At 36.2% G+C, this 20,019-nt stretch overlaps 1 protein-coding gene across 1 annotated transcript in view; it reads right to left on the reverse strand.

Annotated features, from left to right (window-relative positions):
* GABRA1 (gamma-aminobutyric acid type A receptor subunit alpha1) overlaps positions 1–20,019 on the reverse strand; it is a 56,232-nt gene that overhangs the window by 17,958 nt on the left and 18,255 nt on the right. The window contains exons 3-6 of the mRNA XM_047073252.1: positions 19,920–19,987; positions 12,647–12,867; positions 10,346–10,428; positions 3,326–3,469 (exon numbers count right to left, since the gene is read on the reverse strand). Of these exons, the coding sequence (XP_046929208.1) occupies positions 3,326–3,469; positions 10,346–10,428; positions 12,647–12,867; positions 19,920–19,987 (516 nt within the window). The remainder of the gene's footprint in view (positions 1–3,325; positions 3,470–10,345; positions 10,429–12,646; positions 12,868–19,919; positions 19,988–20,019) is intronic.

Below are 20,019 nucleotides of genomic sequence, written 5' to 3' on the forward strand. Positions count from 1 at the left end.
AAAAGACCACTGAAAAAGACCACTGGTGTTCACATGTGAGTTGGCTCAGGCAAGTAGGGCAACCCCTTCTAAGAGGTGATCTATATTGCTTCTCTCCCCACAGAGAAATTTAAGGTAGAAGATGTTTTTTATCTAATAATTCTCAATGTGTGTGCTCTTTCTTGCTATCATTCCTAGTCTTCTGGCAGAAACAGGGAGGTAACAGCACTCAGTGCCATTTTAACTTACTGTTTTTAGGGCTCCACAAGGATATTTGAAACATGGGATGGAAGACCTTAGAAAAGATCTTTGTTTCTTCCCCCACAGAAATCTATCAGGGTGGGTTTTTGATGAGCTAAAGGGGACCCAGAAGAAGTATAGTTCAGTGACTTATCGTGGAGATGAAAATGTACACCAAACTGAGCTCCTACATTGGAGAATTTGCTCACTATTTTCCTCGCCTCCCTTTCTCCCATCCCCCAAACAATATCCATTACGGGAATGATAAGAAAAAACTTTTATTTGTACAGATAAACTTGCTGTTCTAGCACAGATGAGTACTTTTAATGTACTCAACTTATGAGGTCCAGCCAGCGTGGTGGTGGTAGATTAGGCCACTGCCTCTCATCTCCTATCCCCAATTTGTGCCTGTGTCTTATTTCTGAATAACTAGAACGTATATAGGCTAAAGCCTGATGAGGCCAGAGAAGTCTCCGAGTTCATCAGACTAAGCCTTTCACTTTGAAGACATGGAAACTGGTCATAAAGAGGGATGCAGAGACATGTCAAGGTCACCAGCACTAGAAGTAGAGTGGAGGCACACCTTCCCGTGAGTAATCCTCATGGCTTGTGTATACTTTTACTATTGAATACCTGCATGCCACTGAATTTGAATTATTGTTTCATTCACATCCCTCAGCCTCCATTCTACTGATATTAGATGGAGAATTTCTAGAGGGAAAGTCCTATGATTATTATTTTCAATGTTCTGGGCTTAAAATACTGATTATTTGGTTTCCAATAAATACAAATTAACAACATGAAAGTCAACCCCTGCAGTTACTCTTCCTTGATTATTCTAGGCTGGATACATTTCTTTTTTTATTCATTAATTCAAAATATTCAGTGTCTCCTCTGTTTTAGCTACTATAGTAAATAATAGGGATACAGAAGACAGATATGGTCCCTGCCCTCACAAAATGCTAATCACGGCACTTACCACCCATTTTGATAATTATAGTTTATATGTTTGTCTTCCTTTAGATTTCACATTCCATGACAGCAAGATCTCTGCCTTGTCTGTCATCGACTCTCCAGTGCCTGCCACAATATCCAAATAGCATTCGATTTTTAAAAGTAAACACTGCTCATTTTAGTATGTTTTCTCACTTGTGAAGAAAAAAACATTTTCACTATTTTCCATGTTATGGAATATCTTCAAGACTATAGCAATGACTGCTACATACCATTTTGAGTATTTACTATATGTAGCACTCTGTTTAATGTTTTATATTATCTCATCTTTAATGCAAGATTATAGAATCACCACTTCTTAGAAGACACCAGAGTTTCTAATTGGATACAGGACTTTCCCAAAGTCACCAGGCTTCTATGTGGCAGGACCAAGATTTGAGTCTACCTATTTCTCACTGCAAAGTTGAAAACTTTATACTATGCCACACGTATTTTTAATGTTGGCAAAACTGAGGAGCAATTTTCTCCATTTTTCAAAACAATAAACATAAACATTTGAATTTACAGATTAGCCATGGTTTCTATAAAGTAAGCAAAAGGCAGATACCATTAAGCAGGAATTTTCCAATAACCAGAATAAGATATATTGACCTATTACATGAACATGTTAGAATTATCAGGGTCCTAATATAAAGCCTGAAACATAAGGAAGAAATTTTTCTTAGAAAATCAGCACTTCTACCCTTACATATTACCAAATTGCATTTTTTAGAAATTACAAATCAAAGTGAATGAACTAATTTAAAATTTTAAAGACAACTATAAACTTGTTAAGTCTTCAATAGTTGAGCATAACTAAAAGTATTAGGATTGAGGGAGGGTTGGGGCGCCTGGGTGGCGCAGTCGGTTAAGCGTCCGACTTCAGCCAGGTCACGATCTCGCAGTCCGTGAGTTCGAGCCCCGCGTCGGGCTCTGGGCTGATGGCTCAGAGCCTGGAGCCTGTTTCCGATTCTGTGTCTCCCTCTCTCTCTGTCCCTCCCCCGTTCATGCTCTGTCTCTCTCTGTCCCAAAAATAAATAAACGTTGAAGGATTGAGGGAGGGTTAAAATGCAAACTTTATAATTTTCCAGCCTGATGATCACATTACATTTAGTCATAAAATGGATATTTATATAACTAAACTCTTAATTTCTTGAAGCAACTTTAAAAGTTTAAAGTTTTGGGTCCAGCTGCTTAATAGTTATCTGATCTAGTTCTCAGTATTCTGTTGGTAAAGCAGTTACAATACTAAGAAGAATGGTACCTCACTTACTTTTAATTCCAAAGTGAAGTGGTCAGTAATGTAATTATGTTTCTGTGGAATTTAGCTGTGGAAGATCCATCGCTGGAGACATGAATGGATAGGTTTATGTTGAAGAAATTGACTTTTGGTATCATATGTGTAGAGGTCACTGCTACAAATGCACGAAGATTCATCGAATCATGGCAATAAATTGGGCGTAGATGATATTAATAGCTAACATTTATTAAGAATTTTTTCACGGGGCACCTGGGTGGCTCAGTTGGTTAAGAGTCTGACGTCAGCTCAGGTCATGATCTTGTGGTTTGTGAGTTTGAGCCCCGTATCGGGCTATGTGCTGACAGCTCAGGGTCTGGAGCCTGCTTCAGATTCTGGGTCTCCCTCTCTTTCTGCCCCTCCCCCACTCATGCTCTGTCTCTCTCTGTCTCTCAAAAAATAAGTAAACATTAAAAAATTTAAAAAAAAAAAGATTTTTTATGTGCCAGAAAATATCATAAGCACTCTTTATGCATTTAATTTATTTCTTCCACAATCATCAGGTAAAGTAGGAGTAAGAATTTAATCCATACATTCTTCCCCAGAAGTTCACATTCCTAAATACTCTGCTACCCTGATCACATAGAACCAGTACCTTATTTTGCCAACAAAGAAACAGAGGCCAAAAGACGTTAAATGCTGAATCCAAGGGCAAAACTCTGTAGAGTGTATACTATAAACTCGCTTAATTGGTCCTGGTTTAGCAGAATTTCTTGTTTCTATATGTGTTATTGAAGACCTTACTGAATTCTCACATTCTCACAAAAACTGCTTATATTTCTTCTGAAATATCTGGAATAATCAAATGGCACTTACCTGTACTAGATTGAACAATTCCAGAATCTACTGTTTGCCCAAGAAGGTCATACTGATTTAGGCGTGATCCATCTTCTGCTACAACCACTGAGCGTGCTGGCTCTCTGGTCCACTCATAAACAACTTCTGCTCTGGTATAGGCATCTGAAAGGAAAGAAGGGTACATGGCCCATGTGTTATGCTACTTTCATTCTCCTAATTATTTGGTGAGTCCTATCAGTTTCATATTTTCTATTGCATGGTTGCAGAGGGCAGGCCAGGAAAGGAGAGCCCATATCCCTTAGTTTAGAACACTAAAACACATTTTCCTGATTTGTTCAGTCATCTGTTCACTCTTACAACAAATGGTTATTAAGCATCTACAAAAGACAAAGTGCCTTACTGAAAATATGCTACTGAACATAACTAACAAGGTTCCCTACCGCTGTGACAGTAATGGGGACAAAAACAGATAAGCTAATAAACATATAACTTCAAGTAGTGTTAAATGCAATAAAACCATTCACAATAGGTAAGAGGGTAGAGAATGCACTTATTTTAGGTGAAAGACTCAGAGAGGGTCATTGTGGAAATGACAATTATATGCATGACAGAAATGAGAGTAGGCTATATAAGTCTTAGGGAAGAGTTTGATAGATAAATGAACAAACAATTTTTTTTTCCTCTGGTGCAGGTAAAAGCGTGATATATTTGAGTAAGAACAGGAATACCAATATGGGCAGAGCTGAAGTCCATATGAGATGACATAAGGCTAGAGGTAGTAGCCTGGGTCCAGATTATGTCTGGCCAGCAGAAGGTCATGATAAATGTAAAAAGTAACACTGGAAATTTTACTGAACATCTGTTTCTAAAGGAAGTCTGATTTTACTTCTTTTTACATTAATTCTCCTTTTAATAGATATTTACTATGACAATGATGATGTTGATGAGTGACACCATTTAGCTCATTACACTTCTGAATTGTTTTCATTTACCATATCAGTTTTAACCTAGTCATCCTTCTATATGAGAAGCTAGGTCAAAATCCTGATTCATTACTCAGGGAAGTTGGGGGAAGAATTGTACAGAATAAGTGAGAAGAAGAAGAGATTCCATAGTTTTTCTGGTGGTCACAGAACACCCACTATACATAGGGTGGAAAGATAGTACACACTTTCCTCTCTTGAGATGTAGAGTGATATTAAAAGTTAAAAGACTATTAGATTAGCAAAAGCAAAGTTTCCAGGGTGATTGAGAGGCAGATAGGTTGGCAAAAGTTGGCTTTACTGTAAAAGCTTTATCCCTTACCCAATTTCTGCATTAGGCACGGTAGACAAAATGCCCAGGGTCCACAATACCTTTAGGTGGACAAATAATGTTTTAATTTCTTTTAAAATCAGAAAAAAAAGTGATCCCATTTGGGTTTTATTAATCTTTATACAAATATAGTCCTCAAGTATAAAAGTTAAAAATATAAAATTATAAATCAAAGTATAGTTTTAATATACATTTTTTGAGGAATTGTTCAAAAAAGGCAAACGTGCCCAGAGCCCATAAAAGTCATAATGCATCCCTGCTTTACCCATCCCCTCCCATCCCAAGGTAACCAAACTTGGGTGTTTTTTTTCAAATCTTTATTTGTCCAAACCCAAATATTATGAGATATGAAGTGATCATTGCATTTTTACACACACGTGAAGCTGCCATAAAAAAGATGCGAGCCGTGCCCCTCATTCTCTGAACAAAAGCTTTTTTCTGTCTCTGGGATGAGTTTTGCAGAAGGTGCAGTCAATATTAGTATTAGTATTCTCCTAATTTTACATGGGTACCCCATCTGCTCCAGCATTACTTCTGGACAGATTGATAGTCAAGTTCAAGTATATTTTTTTATCAAATTTTCCAGGAGTTTGAGAGAATATACTAGAAATTAATTTAGTGGTTATTGCTTCTTTCATAAATATGTAAGTCTGATAAATGAATAGTTTTGGAATCTGTTCTCACTGATTTTTCTTTTTTAATTGTGGCTGTCCTCATTGACTTTTTTCATGGCACTAGTCTTGTATGTATGTACGTATGTATATACGTATATATGTGTGTGTGTGTATTTATTCACAGCTTTATTAAGGTATAATTGACAAAAATGTAAGACATTTAAAGTGTACAACATGAGGATTTGATATACATATGCATTGTGAAATAATTCCTACCATTGAGTTAACACATCTCATTGACTTAAAAATGTTTTGAATCATTTTAGCATTGCATTTGTTAGAGAGGAGGATTGCATTTGTTAATAGCATCTGAAACATGATTTATTTTTATAAAATCCCTCAAAGAGTGCAGAGCACATTAGTTTGAGAACCCTATTGCTTACAATTTGTAGGTACCTATATTCAGTAAAATATTTTTCTGATCGTGATAAAATTTTTAATGGGCCTTATCTAAGAAGACATATCAAGTTTATGATAACAAAGAATCATTGATTGTTAATATGGAAGGACTTTAGAGGTTATATAGCTTATCTCATTTTACAGATGATAGACCGAAGCACAGAAACTGTGAATGACTTGTTTAAGGGTGCATAGCTGTATAGTGGGAAAACCGAAGTAAGAGCATAGGATGACATCCATTCTACTCCAGTGCTATTGATAAAGATATTCTAGGCAAAAACTGTATATTAGATGCTTAAAATCCAAGTAAGGATACTTGTTGGTCAAGTAATTAGGGATGAAACCAATTATACACTTTCTGTCATTTCATAACTAATAAAAAAAAAACTCTTGCTACTGTATTACACTAGCATTAGCAACAGTGCCTGGACTCCCTATTTTTTTGTACCTCATCATGTGTTGCCAATGGGCTGCTAATATAATTTTAGAGGAAAAGATCTGTTACCATTGACTTCTCATGTCATATAATTCCATGTCTGATTCTTGCAACTTCTTAGAAACTCCACTGTGCACAAAATCTACAATAAACATGACATTGTTGTGAAAGTGGAGATTACGTATTGTTCATGTCTCTCAGTGGAAATCTCCCAAGATGCAGAGTAGATCCACATGGTGAAATGGGTGATGGGGATTAAGGAGGCCACTGTGAGGAGCACCGAGTGTTTTATGGAAGTGTGGAATGACTATATTGTACACCTGAATACATTACACTGTATGCTAACTAACTGGAATTTAAATAAAAATTTAAAAAATGGCATTTTAAGATGTAAAAGACAGATATACATAAGGCATCGTAATAGGTAATATACCTTATTTCTTCATTTCAGTATCTAGTAGAAAGTAGGTCTATGAAAACTTCCTTCCTTTGAGACTATTCAGCAAAGAGAAAAGAAGCTTAAAGAGAACCTTCAGCTACTTAGTCAAAATGTTAAGCTCAGATTTCAAATAAATGAGCAGATTACCTAAGAAAAATTTAAAATATAAGACAAAAAGTTTTGGTTGGGGTTATGAAAGAACTTTCTGGGGCTACAGCACTGGAAGCATAGACTTGGTATCAGAAGAGCAGCTACTTATAGACACTATCACTTTACATTTAGGAGCCTTCATCTCTCCATTTGTATGAAGCAGGTGCACTGAATAATTTCTAACATTATTTATTGTTCAGAATTCACTTACATTTCTACTTATCCCTCTCTCCTTATTTACAAAGCACTGTGCTTGATAGTCAGGGAACCATCACTTATCAAGTCCTTTCTAGATCTAGCACTTGCTTAGATATTCTTTTCAGAATATAACCTGAATCTCTTATTTTAATTTTTTAAAGGTTTATTTATATTTGAGAGAGACAGACAGAGTGCAAGGAGTGGAAGGGCGGGGGGGGGGGGGGCGGGGGCAGAGGATCCAAACTGGGTTCTGAGCTGACAATGCAAAGCCTGACGTGGGGCTCGAGCTCATCAACCATGAGATCATGATCTGAGCTGAAGTCAGAAGCTCAACCGACTAAGCCACCCAGCCACCCCTGAATCTCTTCTTTTAGTATCAAAGCCCCATTTGTATTTTCCTCAAAATGCAGTTAAAAGATGTCAGCTGGAGCATGCATGTTGTCTTCCAGTTTTCTGGCCTTATGAAGAGGGCTCTATCCCCAATAAGCAAAAAATGTGATGTAACACTGACAATCAGGGTCTAATGGAGAGTGGTAAGGAAAAACATTTGCTTTTCTGAGCTTAGTTCTTATCAACATATGGATGAGGTTGCCCTGGATGCTTCATAAACATAGATTACTTAGTGTTCTACTAAATTATTACCAAATCCTCTATCTTATCTCTTGCTTATTCTCTTCTCTGACATTTTGGCAAGACATTTGCTTCAAAAACTGGGTCAAAGCAATTTTAGCACACTTTTGCCTCAGTTTCTTCATTTCAGAAGTGTGCTGACTAGGCCAGGTCAGAGAACTAACCATACAATAAATCAACCACCGCGACTTCTCAAGCCAATGGCAGGCAACGGTAATTAGTCATGGTGCTCTCCCACTGAGCTCCAATGCTTACCTTTCAGTGTCAAGTCTTTTCTGTTTCTTTAATTCCCCACAGGCCTTAAATTGGCTATCTTTTCTGAGACTTAAACATTGAAGGGGCATTTTAAACCTGATTGTTATAATTTTTATCCATTCAATAAATATTTACTGAATGTCTCCATTATATCAGGCTCTGTGCTAGGAAATGCTGAAAAAAAATAGACTGTGCTCTCATGGAGTTTATAGTCCCCAGACAATAAAAATGTTAACCAACAAATAAAACTAATAATTATTGCTGTAATACATCTAAATTAAACATGTATTGTAATCAAGAAGACTGGCAGGACTGTATGTAAATTTAGATAAGGTCATTAGGGAAGGCCCTAGGAAATGTCATTTATACTGAGAAGTGGAAAAATAAAAGAAGCCAGTCCCATTAAGAACCAAGGGAAGAGTAACCCAAATAGAGAAAAGAGTATGTAAAAAGGCTCTGAGGTGGAAAACAGATTTTTATTTTTCTTACACAAGACACTATTTGTTTTCTACTCACTATCCATTTCCCCCTTCCTAAAATACCTCCTATTTTCTTCTTAAGTAGGCTGACAATGTGCCTACTTAAGAATATTTCTTCCCAGCCTAATTTGCAGTTAGCATGGGCAATGGGACACATCTTTGATTAATGAGATGTGAGTAAATGCCTGCTAAGATTTTAGGGAAAGCTTTTATCTTTTTGATACAGGTGCTAGTTCTTTCTTCTTTGTCCACTGTTCTTTGTTTTTAAAGCAAATGCAATGACTAGAGTTGCAGCAGCCATTTTGTGATCAGGAAGAACATCTAAGGGCATCTTAAAACATCATCCTTGTTGAGATGCTGACTAACTAATAATCAACCAACAATCACTTACCTTAATTCATCTCATATAAAAATATAAACTATTTTTTTCAGCTATACAAACTGCTTGAAAACATTCCTGACTAATATACTAAACAAGTAATTTGTTGTCCAAGACAAGGTATTTCTGAAGGTAAAAGGGGGCACTATTAGTAGTTATGCCATGATATTAGGCATAAAATAAGTATAGTCCCAGGCAAACTATAATGAATGATTTTCCTAACTATAAGATTATTTTGTGGATTAGATGAACTGATACATATTCAGATGTTTAATATACTATCTGACATACAAGTAACACATAATACATCATATTATTGTTAAAAATGAAAGTGGTAACCAAGAGAAAACATAGTAGTCCATAACATAGAATATACATTAAATTGGGGAAAGAGTGGGGAGGGGAGGGTTACCACCAAAGGCCTGTTTGGCTGACAATTTTTTAAGTAGTTTGTCCTTGGGTTTCAGTAGGGAATTAGATTTATAAATAGAGACACTTGTCTCTCCATGAGGAGTGCTGCTAGGAGCCTGAAGGCCCTTTGCTATTTTCTTTGCTTGCTGTCTTCCTACACTACCCCTATTTTTTTTTTTTCTATGAATCATATCTTCACCAAAATAGTTGCTTAGACTGTCTGTCTAGTGGGAACAGAAAGCTGGTTAGGTAGTCCAGCAGTTGACTCAGTATTTGTAAGTAACTCTCCTGCAGGAAACCAGGAATACACTGGTCTCACTCACTTTCTGCGTGTGTGCTATTCAAAGCAGAAGGATAAAGGAGGACCAGAGAACCTGACTCCATTGGCCAAGGTTCTCTTGGGTCCTCTGATGTGTGCCTGCATATTTTCAAATAGCAGAAGCCCAGACAATTATCATAAAGGTATCTAGGATACCTCCAAAAGCATTAATAGACACATGGATTTCATGGTATATCCAAACAGACCTAGAAGTCTTCTAAAGACTATGATTAGGGTAAGTTCTTTTCTGGCAATATATTTTTTTTGGTGTAGGCTTCATTATTAAGAAAAAAGTACCATCTGTTGCTGCCACCTACCAATATTTCTATCTGATAAACAATGTGCAATATTCTTTTTAAAATTTTTTTAATGTTTATTTTTGAGAGAGAGAGAGAGAGAGAGCAGGGGAGGGGCAGAGACATAGAGACACAGAATCCAAAGCAGTCTCCAGGCTCTGAACTGTCAGCACGGAACCCAACGCAGGGCTCAAACTCACAAACTGTGAGATCATGACCCAAGCTGAAGTTGAACGCTTAACGAACTGAGCCACCCGGTGCCCCACAATTTGCAATATTCTTAAGGTCAAACAAATGTCATCAATGATGCAAAATAAACATAATGATCTCCATTTATTGGAAGGAAGATATTATATATGGGGTAAAAACATCCATACTCCTCTTGTTTTTTTATTAATACAACTTTAACAAAAGTAGAATTTTTCTAATTAATTAAATCCATTCTTTCTCATTGAGGAGATAGGGAATAATGTCTTCCTGAAATAACATTAAAAATGAAATAAAAGATTATTACTTATAGAAAGTACTTGCAGCAAATAGCTATTTAAACTTTCTTCATGCTCTTTACATTTCTAACAGACATTATTAACCGCAGCTTTCTTTACTAAAGATGTAGGTCTCTCATAAGAATAAAGAAAAATTAAAAGAAATTTACTCACAGCTTCCAAATTTTAGTGGGCAGGCATGGGCATCCATAGGGAAGTCCTCTAAATGCATTGGACACTCAGCTCTCACTGTCAGCCTTATCAATTAAAGAAAACAGCAGAAATAAACAAGAGCCCTATAGATTAGATACTTTCTGATAAGTACAAATGGTGTGTTACTAACTATAGCAAATATATTAACAAAGCAAGAGAGGCCCACACAAACTGCAGCACTATTCTGAGCTATTAATCAAAAGATCTAAAAGGAATTATTTACAACAATGACTGGATGACACCAGATTTTGTATGATGAGTAAGAATTGTTACTGTTTCCCAAGACAAGGATCATCACCTCATCCATTAAACCCAGCAAATATTTGGAGACTAAAATTAAATGTAAGCAAATAAATGCTGGTATAAGACTTGGTGGAGAAGACATGGGTGGTGAGGAAGAGAAGAGAATGCTTTCTCTCCTCAGTGCAGCTCTCCCTATCTCCTTCCATCTCCTTCCCAAAAAAGCACCAAATGCATAAACCAACAAAGGAGTAGGTAAAGGAGGAAATGTCCGCAGGCTTTGTGAGATTGACAATAACATAGAGTCTCCTTGAGATTTTGCATGTGATCTCACTATAGTCTAACCATTTCATTTTCTTTACAAATCTACTGACTAATGGAAGCCAGGACTCTGCTGTGCTTCTCTTTAGTTCTTATCTTCAGAGAATATGAATTCTATTTATGTTTGAAAAAGGGTAAAGAAAAAATTTCACTGAAATATGTTTGATCTTGTTTGGTGGGAATTATGAAGGGATTTATGGTTTTTATAAAATATATTTACCCATATTATTAAGTAGCTCAAGAAATGTGGTCAGGATGGCTTTATAGCCAGTAAACTCATTAAGTGATTATAATACTGACTGAAGCAAATATGAAATGGGTAAATTAATGATTAAACTCACATTTTAAAATTAAACTATTAAGGAAAGTGATAACATATTAGCAAAGGTGGTGAGAAATTTATGAGATGGGAGATACAGTCTAGTTATTGATGAAGAAAACTGAATATATCAGAAATCATTAATTGGTAAACTTATCAGATATGCAAGTCCTGCCCTAAAAGAGTGCCAACTTGGAGGAATAAATACTGAACTTAGGCTCAAAAACAAGATATTTTACAAGGGGAGAATATTTCAAGTTTCAATTATAAATAGATCCTATTGGATGATCTGGAAAGGTCTCAACACATCTGTCCACTGATCTTCTATTTTCTTCCTTTCTTTTCTTTTCTTTTTGTGAGTTTTTTTTCATTCTTTAAGTCCTATTATACATTTACTAGTTGAATCCAACATCTAAAATGGCTCTTGAAGCATTTTATTTTTCTTTCTTTTCCATTTGGATATTTTTGTATAAAAAGGTAGGAATTCTGGCAGCTTTCTTCAAAAGCAAAATATCGCTCTATTCCCATGCTAAACAAACTCCATCAAGTCCAGGATTTTGCCTCCGTTACCTTTTCATGACAAACGAATAATTGGACAGTCTGAATTACCAAGTACTGTTCAGATCTACAAAAACAACATTCTAACAAGTCACTTGGGTATGAAATCACTGCTTCCCTTAAGAATGAGTTCTGGACAATTTTTAATTTCTCATGAATTAGCAGTATTCTAAACATTTTTTCTTTAAAAATATTCACAACTTTTTTGATTCATGTTTCCTTCATTCAGTCATGAATGAATGAATGGTATCCAGCTGCTGGATTTTCAGTAATCTCAAAATGAGGGAAATGTTTATAAAGCAGAAATACATACATATATATATATATAATAGTATCATTATAAATTCTTCTAAATGTATACCTTCACATGAATCTATAGCTTTTAAGACCCTTGTGCTGTCCTAATTTTTCCCCTTCCTTTTATTCCCTCCCCCCCTCTTTTTTTAGGTAGAAAAACTTTCAGATATATACTTTGAGATAGCTTCTAGAAATTTAATCTAGACTTTACTGGGATGCAGGAATATATGGGGTTAATAGTAGGGGAAGAATTTCCTTATACTGAATTAGAGTATGTTGGAGAGATATATCACTTAGTATACATTATAAATTTTTTCCCATTTTATCTAATCATTTTACTTAACACCTCAATACTTGCATAACATTTCAGTCAATTTATTTCTCACAACAGAGTAATTATTAAAGTTGTAGAATAGGGCAGACAGGAAACGAAACACTCTACCATGGCCCACTGGCTTCATGATCACATATATATGGAAGAGAAAGAAGTTCAGAAAGAGACCCAAACAGAACACAGTCATCCTTACCTCATGGTATACAACAAGGTACCATCCTCTGTGATCCTCAGGAGTTTGTTGGGCATGGTCATGTTGTGTGCCACTGACTTCTTTCCATTGTGAAAAAAGGTATCTGGAGTCCAGATCTTACTTGCCATTAGGTTATTTAACCGTAGAACTGTCATGGGTCCTTTAAATTTTAATCTTTCATCCTTCCAGCTTTGACGGAAAAATACATCTATTGTATATTCCTAGGTAATTTTGGAAAATGGCAAAGAGTACACTGAGCTATATTTTGCAATGCAAATAGCTTACACAGACCATGCATAATTTCTGTAACTTTAGAAGCAAAATATGAGCTAGGTGATGTTTCCAGAAGTAAACTTGTGGTAGCCTGTACATATTGGTGGCAGGTGAATCATTGGCTGGCATAATCATTTTTTAAAACACCTAAAATGCCTGAAATATTTCTTGGTCAGAAAATTTCCACTGATTATTTCCTGAGATATGTGAAAGGAAAATCATGTCCTACTCCCTACAGCTCCACCACACCAGCACTCAAAAAAACCAGAATACAGTACACATAAAAAATAAAATTCATGTTAGAGTTTACTACATACAGGAAAATATTTAAATTAGGTTAATTCCAGTTATGAAGACCCAGCATAGTATTTGGAGCGGGGGTGGGGGTGGGGGGGTGGGGGCGGTGCTTCCATAGTTTCTGAAAATCTCAGTCAATCTCAAATCATCCACTGTGGCTTCTATGGCTGTGTTTTCCTCTCTCTTGTTCCAGCTTCTAATAAGAGTGTGAGAATCCCATATCCTTTTTGGCTAAGTAAATTTTTTTTCTTTTTCACATATAATGTGCAGAGACTTTCAATTCTCCACAACAAAAAACATTATGAGGATAAAGAATCTGTTTCACTGTTAATTGGGATCTTTGCCAAAAAAAAAAAAAATACAGAATACGCGGGTGTGTGTGAGTGTGTGTTTGTGAGATTATGTGTGTATAAGACACATGAGAAATGTGTGAAGCTCATCATCATTCACAGCCAGGGAATCTATTTATTTGAATAAACACAGCATTCCTTATGGCAATACCCAGAGACAAACATCTGCTAATCTGAAAACAAGCAATGTGACTTACCAGCTCCTAAAATTGAAAAGGGTAATATCCATCTTCCTTGCAGCACTTGCTACACTGACACTAAATTTCGAACTTAATGGTTTGAAATAAAGATTACCACATTCTCCATTAATCTTAGCTTGCTCCAAACTGGAAGAAAGACTAACTTGAAAACATCATGGTACATTTTCTTAATCCCCTAAACCTCAATGCATCAGAAAGCTGTTGTTGTTGTTGTTGTTGTTGTTGTTTTTAATCTTATACATATAATCTTAAAACATGCAGAATATATAATGTCTGTGTATAGACATTTTGTGCATGACTTTAACCACCTGTCTCTTTCTCAGGGTTTAAGTAAGATTGGGTAAAGACTGAATAAAGGTTTATGCTTCAGCCACATGTTTGGCATTGCTGAGCTCTTACTGATCAAGTAGCTAACAATTATTACTGCATAGTTTACAGTGTGTCAGGCATAGTGTTAAATGCTGATTGAGACAGCAACAAGGAAGTGTGACATAATGCCAGTTTATTTTTGTGGGCAAGAGAAAATACCTTGATTTTTGCTTAGGTTTTCCTGTGTCCGGAAGTGTGAGGTGAAAAAGCACTGAGATACATGACATAGGAATTTACTCACCAAGAAACATTTGTTAAGCATCTTTTAATTTAGCAGAGGGAGAAGCTGTTTAGATTTGGATGCTGTAAGGGAAACTCATGTAGTGCGATGGGCTTGGAAAGGCATTTTCCATGAGGAGAGAAATGGGGAGGGAGCCTATGGGCTACGTGGGGAAGTGATACAGAGTAGCAGTGCTTACCCTGAAAGCAAATGGAAGGATTTACCCTGAGCTGTGTTTGTTCTCATCTCTGGACAACAGACAGGCTTATGAGATAGGGACATGATAATGATGATATTTCTATTACTCAGGAATCAGCCACATAAGCTCTATTTTCTGTCCAACTGAACTACTTTACCCTGTCAAACAGTAGAGGGAATAGTCACTTGTAAATCAAGATTTCAAGGATGCCTAAACTGACCATATTCCCATGAATCCAACAACTTTGCTTGTTTACTCACTCCAAGGAGATCTTTGAAAATGAAATGTTAAATATTTTAAAAACCTTAAAATGTATTTATTATCAAATCTTTAACAAGCTCTATCCCAAAGTCAATGATTCCAAAAAATTATGTCAAAACTTGCCAAATTGCTTTTTTTACGTATTTGTCATGTTTACAACCAGCTTTACTTACCTGTGCTAATGGCAGACATTGAAATGCCCAAATTCATTTATGAAATTCTCCCTTCAAATACCGTACTGGTGGCACAAACAGGCACACACACACAGAAAATTAACTGGATAAGCTTTGATTCCCACGTTCCCTTCAGTTCGAAGTAGAAATGAAAACTGAAATAAAAGCACTTGATAATGATCAAAACCCATCTAATCAAGAGTGTAAATATTTGGTTTCTCATTTTCAATGAAAGGCCCTGCAATGTTGCCATGGGAGCGGCAGGTGGCTCTTGGCATGACCTAACCCTCAGGGTCAGAGTTCATTAGGCCAGGATGGGCCAGAGCTTTCTTCAGGAAGCTGGAACAAGAGAGAGGAAATAGACCCATACATAGCATGATGGTTATGGATGTAAGTTCCAAACTTGCTAATTAGAACTGAATTGTCTGTCTTCCAGATATATGACTTTAGGTCATTTTCTTGGCTTTCTAAACTCCAGTTTTTGACCTAGAAAGTGGGGATCATGGCAATACTGATTTCACTGGCCTATTGTGAGAAGCGAGTTAACGCAAGTGAATAGCTTGCAAGAATGTCTGAAACATAGGAAGTTCTCAGTAAACATTAGAAGTTATTTGTCTCCCAATTTTTTTTTTGTTTGTTTCTAATCAACACAGATTTAGACTAGAGTTCAATGTCACTGGGAATGAAAAAGTGCTATTTGTTTGGACAGGTAGCAGGATAGGAAACCTGAGGAAAGTGAGGTGGTCATAACTAAGCAAAGAAAAATCAGAAGGCACAAGAAAAGACTCTAGAGAAGACCGTCTGAACAAAGAGGAAGCTCTGGTGAAGAATCTGTTCAAGGTCCAGTGTTCCAGCCCCCACCATCCAAGTGAAGTCTCTCCAAGTGACCCTGTTCACTACAGTGGTCCCTGTAGAATTTGAGTCTTATTCTGAAGACTGGGATAAAACATCCGATATGCTTCTAAATAAATATTGTGTGGAAGTGTTCCCACTCGCACCAGCTATTACCATCTGTGTGTGCTCTGACTTCGTACATTTTAAGCACCATGGAAAACAGGGCTCTGTGATTGTGCTGCCTAGATATTTCTGTCAGAACCTAGTGCCCTGGGAATGTGCTGTTTGATTGCCAATTAATGGTTTTTAAAATAAAGCTAAGGAGTTGTCCTAATTTTGTTTTCTATTCCAGATGAAGTCAGATGCCTTGGGAGCGGCAGAGTCTCTAGGGACACAGAGCCTGAGTTCAAGTTGCTACCTAGATAGGTCACTTTCCTCCTCTGGAAAATGTGGATAATAATAATAATACGTAGGTAAAATACACAGTATGAGTTACTAGATGAAATATGATCTATAAAACTGTTAGCATGGTGCCTCACATATTATAAACATTCAATAGTGTTTATTATTAATCACATATTTTAGTAATTCCTATTTTAAAAACTATGAAGTTTTTCTGGTCTTGAAAAATAGCTTTTTCATTTGGCCTTCTAAATAGCCTCTAAATCATACTTTACTGCTCTTTATGCATAATTCTCCCATAATGTGGTTTAAAGTTTTGTTTGTTTGTTTGTTTGTTTACTTATTTTGAAAGAGAGAGAGAGAGAGCAAAAGAGGGGCAGAGAGAGAAGAGAGAGAGAGAATCCCAAGTAGGCTCAGCACTATCAGTGCAGAGCCCAGTTCAGGGCTCGATCCCACGAACCGAACTGTGTTATCATGACCTGAGCCGAAGACAAGAGTCACGCTTAACTGACTGAGCCACCAAGGCGCCCCTCCCATAATGTGGTTTAAATAAGTAATCTTCCCAAATGAATTGGCCAGGTATAATTTCCACTAGCCACTTAGCATTATCAGTTGTAGACCTGACTAATTTGGTCCTTTGACAGAACAATTCAAACATCGTCTGGTTCTGGAATTTTAGGCAATAAGAAGTATAACTGGCTTAGACACTCTGTTCCTTCTTCCTATCTGATATATGACAAAGGCCATGTATGAAAAGTAACTCATGATAATCATAGGGTTAATGCATGCACCTTTAGTCCAAGACAAAAACAGACAAACAAACAAACAAACTGTGGTTCCTTAAATCACAATCTAAACCGATGACTCAAAAGTATATCAAATATTTTCAAGAGAAGTTTTTGACTGCATATACCTTTACTTGAACACTGTCCCTTAACAACTCCTATTGGGCATCTACTCTATGTGAGGCATTATGAAAGATGCCAGAGATAGAGAATATTCATTTTTCATTATGATGATGATAATGATAATAATGAGGAGGAGGAGGAGGAATAATATCATTATTAGTGTATGATGTTTGTAATGCTTCATCCCCTCTCAATGTTTCCACTGATGAGAAGAGAGCTTCAGCAGTGCAAAATCTTCTGAATGCTCCCCATTCCCTCATACCCTTCTATTCAGGGAGGGGAGGAGGAAGAATAATTTAATTTGATGGGTGAATTTGGAAGGAGAAATCAATCTTGTCTATCTCAGCCTCTTCCTGCTCTGCGCTGTCCATAAGACTCATAAATTCGGCTGTTTCTCTATGCTAGAAGTTTTACATAGACAGTCTATGCCTTAACAGAGGGAGGCCAAAGTGTTGCCTGTTAACTAGGTGGTAATCTAGCTGATTCTGATGTTTACTCTCTGCAAACCTACTTTTCTGCAGTTATAAGCCACTCCTGCAGTACCACCATCATTAGTAATAAAGATGATATTCTCATTTTCCAAACCCCTTACTCTATTACCTTATTTCTAAAAAGGCTCAGAACTCACATAGGAAAGAGGGCATTATTTATTGAGTCCCATAAGACTGTATTTTTTTAAAGACAATATAGACTCCTAAACCTATCACTAAATAAGTAGTAAGTCAACACATACTGCAGCCCAGCGATGCACTGATACTGTGAGGGATATGAAACAAATGTGTCTTTATATTTCTTGGCATCACTTGAAGAAAATAAGACACTTATATAAGAGAAATAACTTTACAAAGTATTGTTATAAATGAGACCAAGAGCTAAGTTGTTATTTTACCATCAGTAAATGTGACTATAATGCAGAAAGGGAAACTTAATCCATTATTGGATTGGTAAAAAAAAGTTTTCATTAATCTTTTAGGTTTTGATTTGGGCCTTTATAGAAACATAGGATTTAGATGGGTACAAAATAGAGGGAATTTCCATGAAGGGTACATGGCATGATAAGGAGTTCAGAGGCAAAAATAGTAACTATTATTTATTGAGCACTGTCTATGAACACTTTATATAGGTCATTTAAAATTCCTAACTATCTTATAAGGATGGGCAATTACAATAGTATATCCATTTTAGTACTTTGAGGCTTACTCACTTACCCAGGTTATATTGTTAGTGGTAAGATTTGAATTCAGCCAGCCTGAATCCTAGGCAAGTTTGCTCATCCCCCAGTGGTGTTGCCTCACAGAAAGTAGTATGTAAGCAAATAACTAAAATAGTCAACATTAGGAACAAGAGAGGATGAGTAGTAGCATCATCTATGGACTGTATGAAATACAGGCAGAGGAGTTTAAATCTGACCTTAAATCTGACTGGGATCTTTTAAATGTTCTTAATTAGAGTAGTAGCATAAGAGAATAGTGTTGTAAGACAGAATTCCAACATGGGAGAATCACAAGACGTTCTCAGAGAGTGATCAGTTTAGCAAAAACTATGTAGAACACAACATTTCAATAAAGTAGTCTACAAACCAACCACTGTAATAAGTTGCCAAAGGAATAAATCCACAATTGTGGATACTTTTATATCTCTATTTCTTGCATAGTAGTAATGGCTGACATTTGTTGAGTGCTTCCTATAGGCAAGATTTTTTTTTACGTGCTTGTCATGTATGAATTCATTTAATATTTGTGATAACCCCATGAGGTATTATCATTACTCCCATCTTACATGTAAAGAAACTGAGGCAAAGAGATATTAAGGAACTTCCAAGAATACAACAATATAAAATATAAGTGCAGAAGCTGGAATTATAAACCCAGGCAGCGTTCTGGTTCAGAAATCTGTATTCTTATCTACTACTCTGCTGTCTCTCTTATGTTCTGCTGACTCTAATTGCCATAGTTGGTACATTTCTTAACCTGTGTTAAGATCTAACATATGTAATTATCCTGAGCCAGCACTCCCCAGTGTTTGACTCACAGAGTACTAGGTCCACAGAATGTCAACAGGTATCATATAAAAGGTTTTAGGCAAATATGATTGGAAAAACACTAGCTTAAATGTAGTTAAACACGTTTCCTTACCTCGGGATTTATCAGAGCTTTTACCCTGCCAAACTGTGAGCTTCCACACTTTGGGAAATGCTGGTCTAAATTGATACTTTCTGTAATTTTTATTCTGAATCATCTGAACTACTCTGAAATGAGAGGACTTTTATGTAAAGATGGTGTCAACAAAAAGGCATTTCAAAAATGATATTCAACAAATAGATCTTTGAAAAATTCATAACAATATGTCTTCATGACTTCTTTATGATTTTTTTGGCTTCTATAGTTCACAAATATTACATAACATCCTGAGAGCTCTACTGATTTACCAATTCCCATCAGACAGAAGAGATATCCATGTTAATTTATTGGGTTGGGAAAAGAAAGAACAGGTATGTATCAGTTTTATTTTCCTTCTTGGTAATAATTTAATGAATGTCTTTTGCAGTGAAGCTAAACATTTCCCTCCAGTGTGTTTTATTTTAACTATTTCTCTGTCTAATATATTCCTATTATGCTAATATTATACATTATATGTAAGTATATATTACATATTACACTTATGGAAAGACACAAAGATACAGCCAAGCTATTTGAAGTTATTTTCGACATACTTGGTCTGTACTTTTCTTTCCAAAGTTAAATTTAGAAAATATACCAAGAAAACCAAAAATGTAGTGTCACTTACCATATCATGGTCTGAAACAGGGCCGAAACTGGTGACGAAGATGTCAGTCTTCACTTCAGTTACACGCTCTGATGAAGCAGGAAATTAGGACAGTGAATGT

The sequence above is a fragment of the Lynx rufus genome, unplaced genomic scaffold, assembly GCF_022079265.1.
Source record: "Lynx rufus isolate CCGP_SWC_20201006 ecotype Redwood Valley unplaced genomic scaffold, mLynRuf1.p SCAF_1, whole genome shotgun sequence".
In the NCBI taxonomy this organism is placed as follows: Eukaryota; Metazoa; Chordata; class Mammalia; order Carnivora; family Felidae; genus Lynx; species Lynx rufus.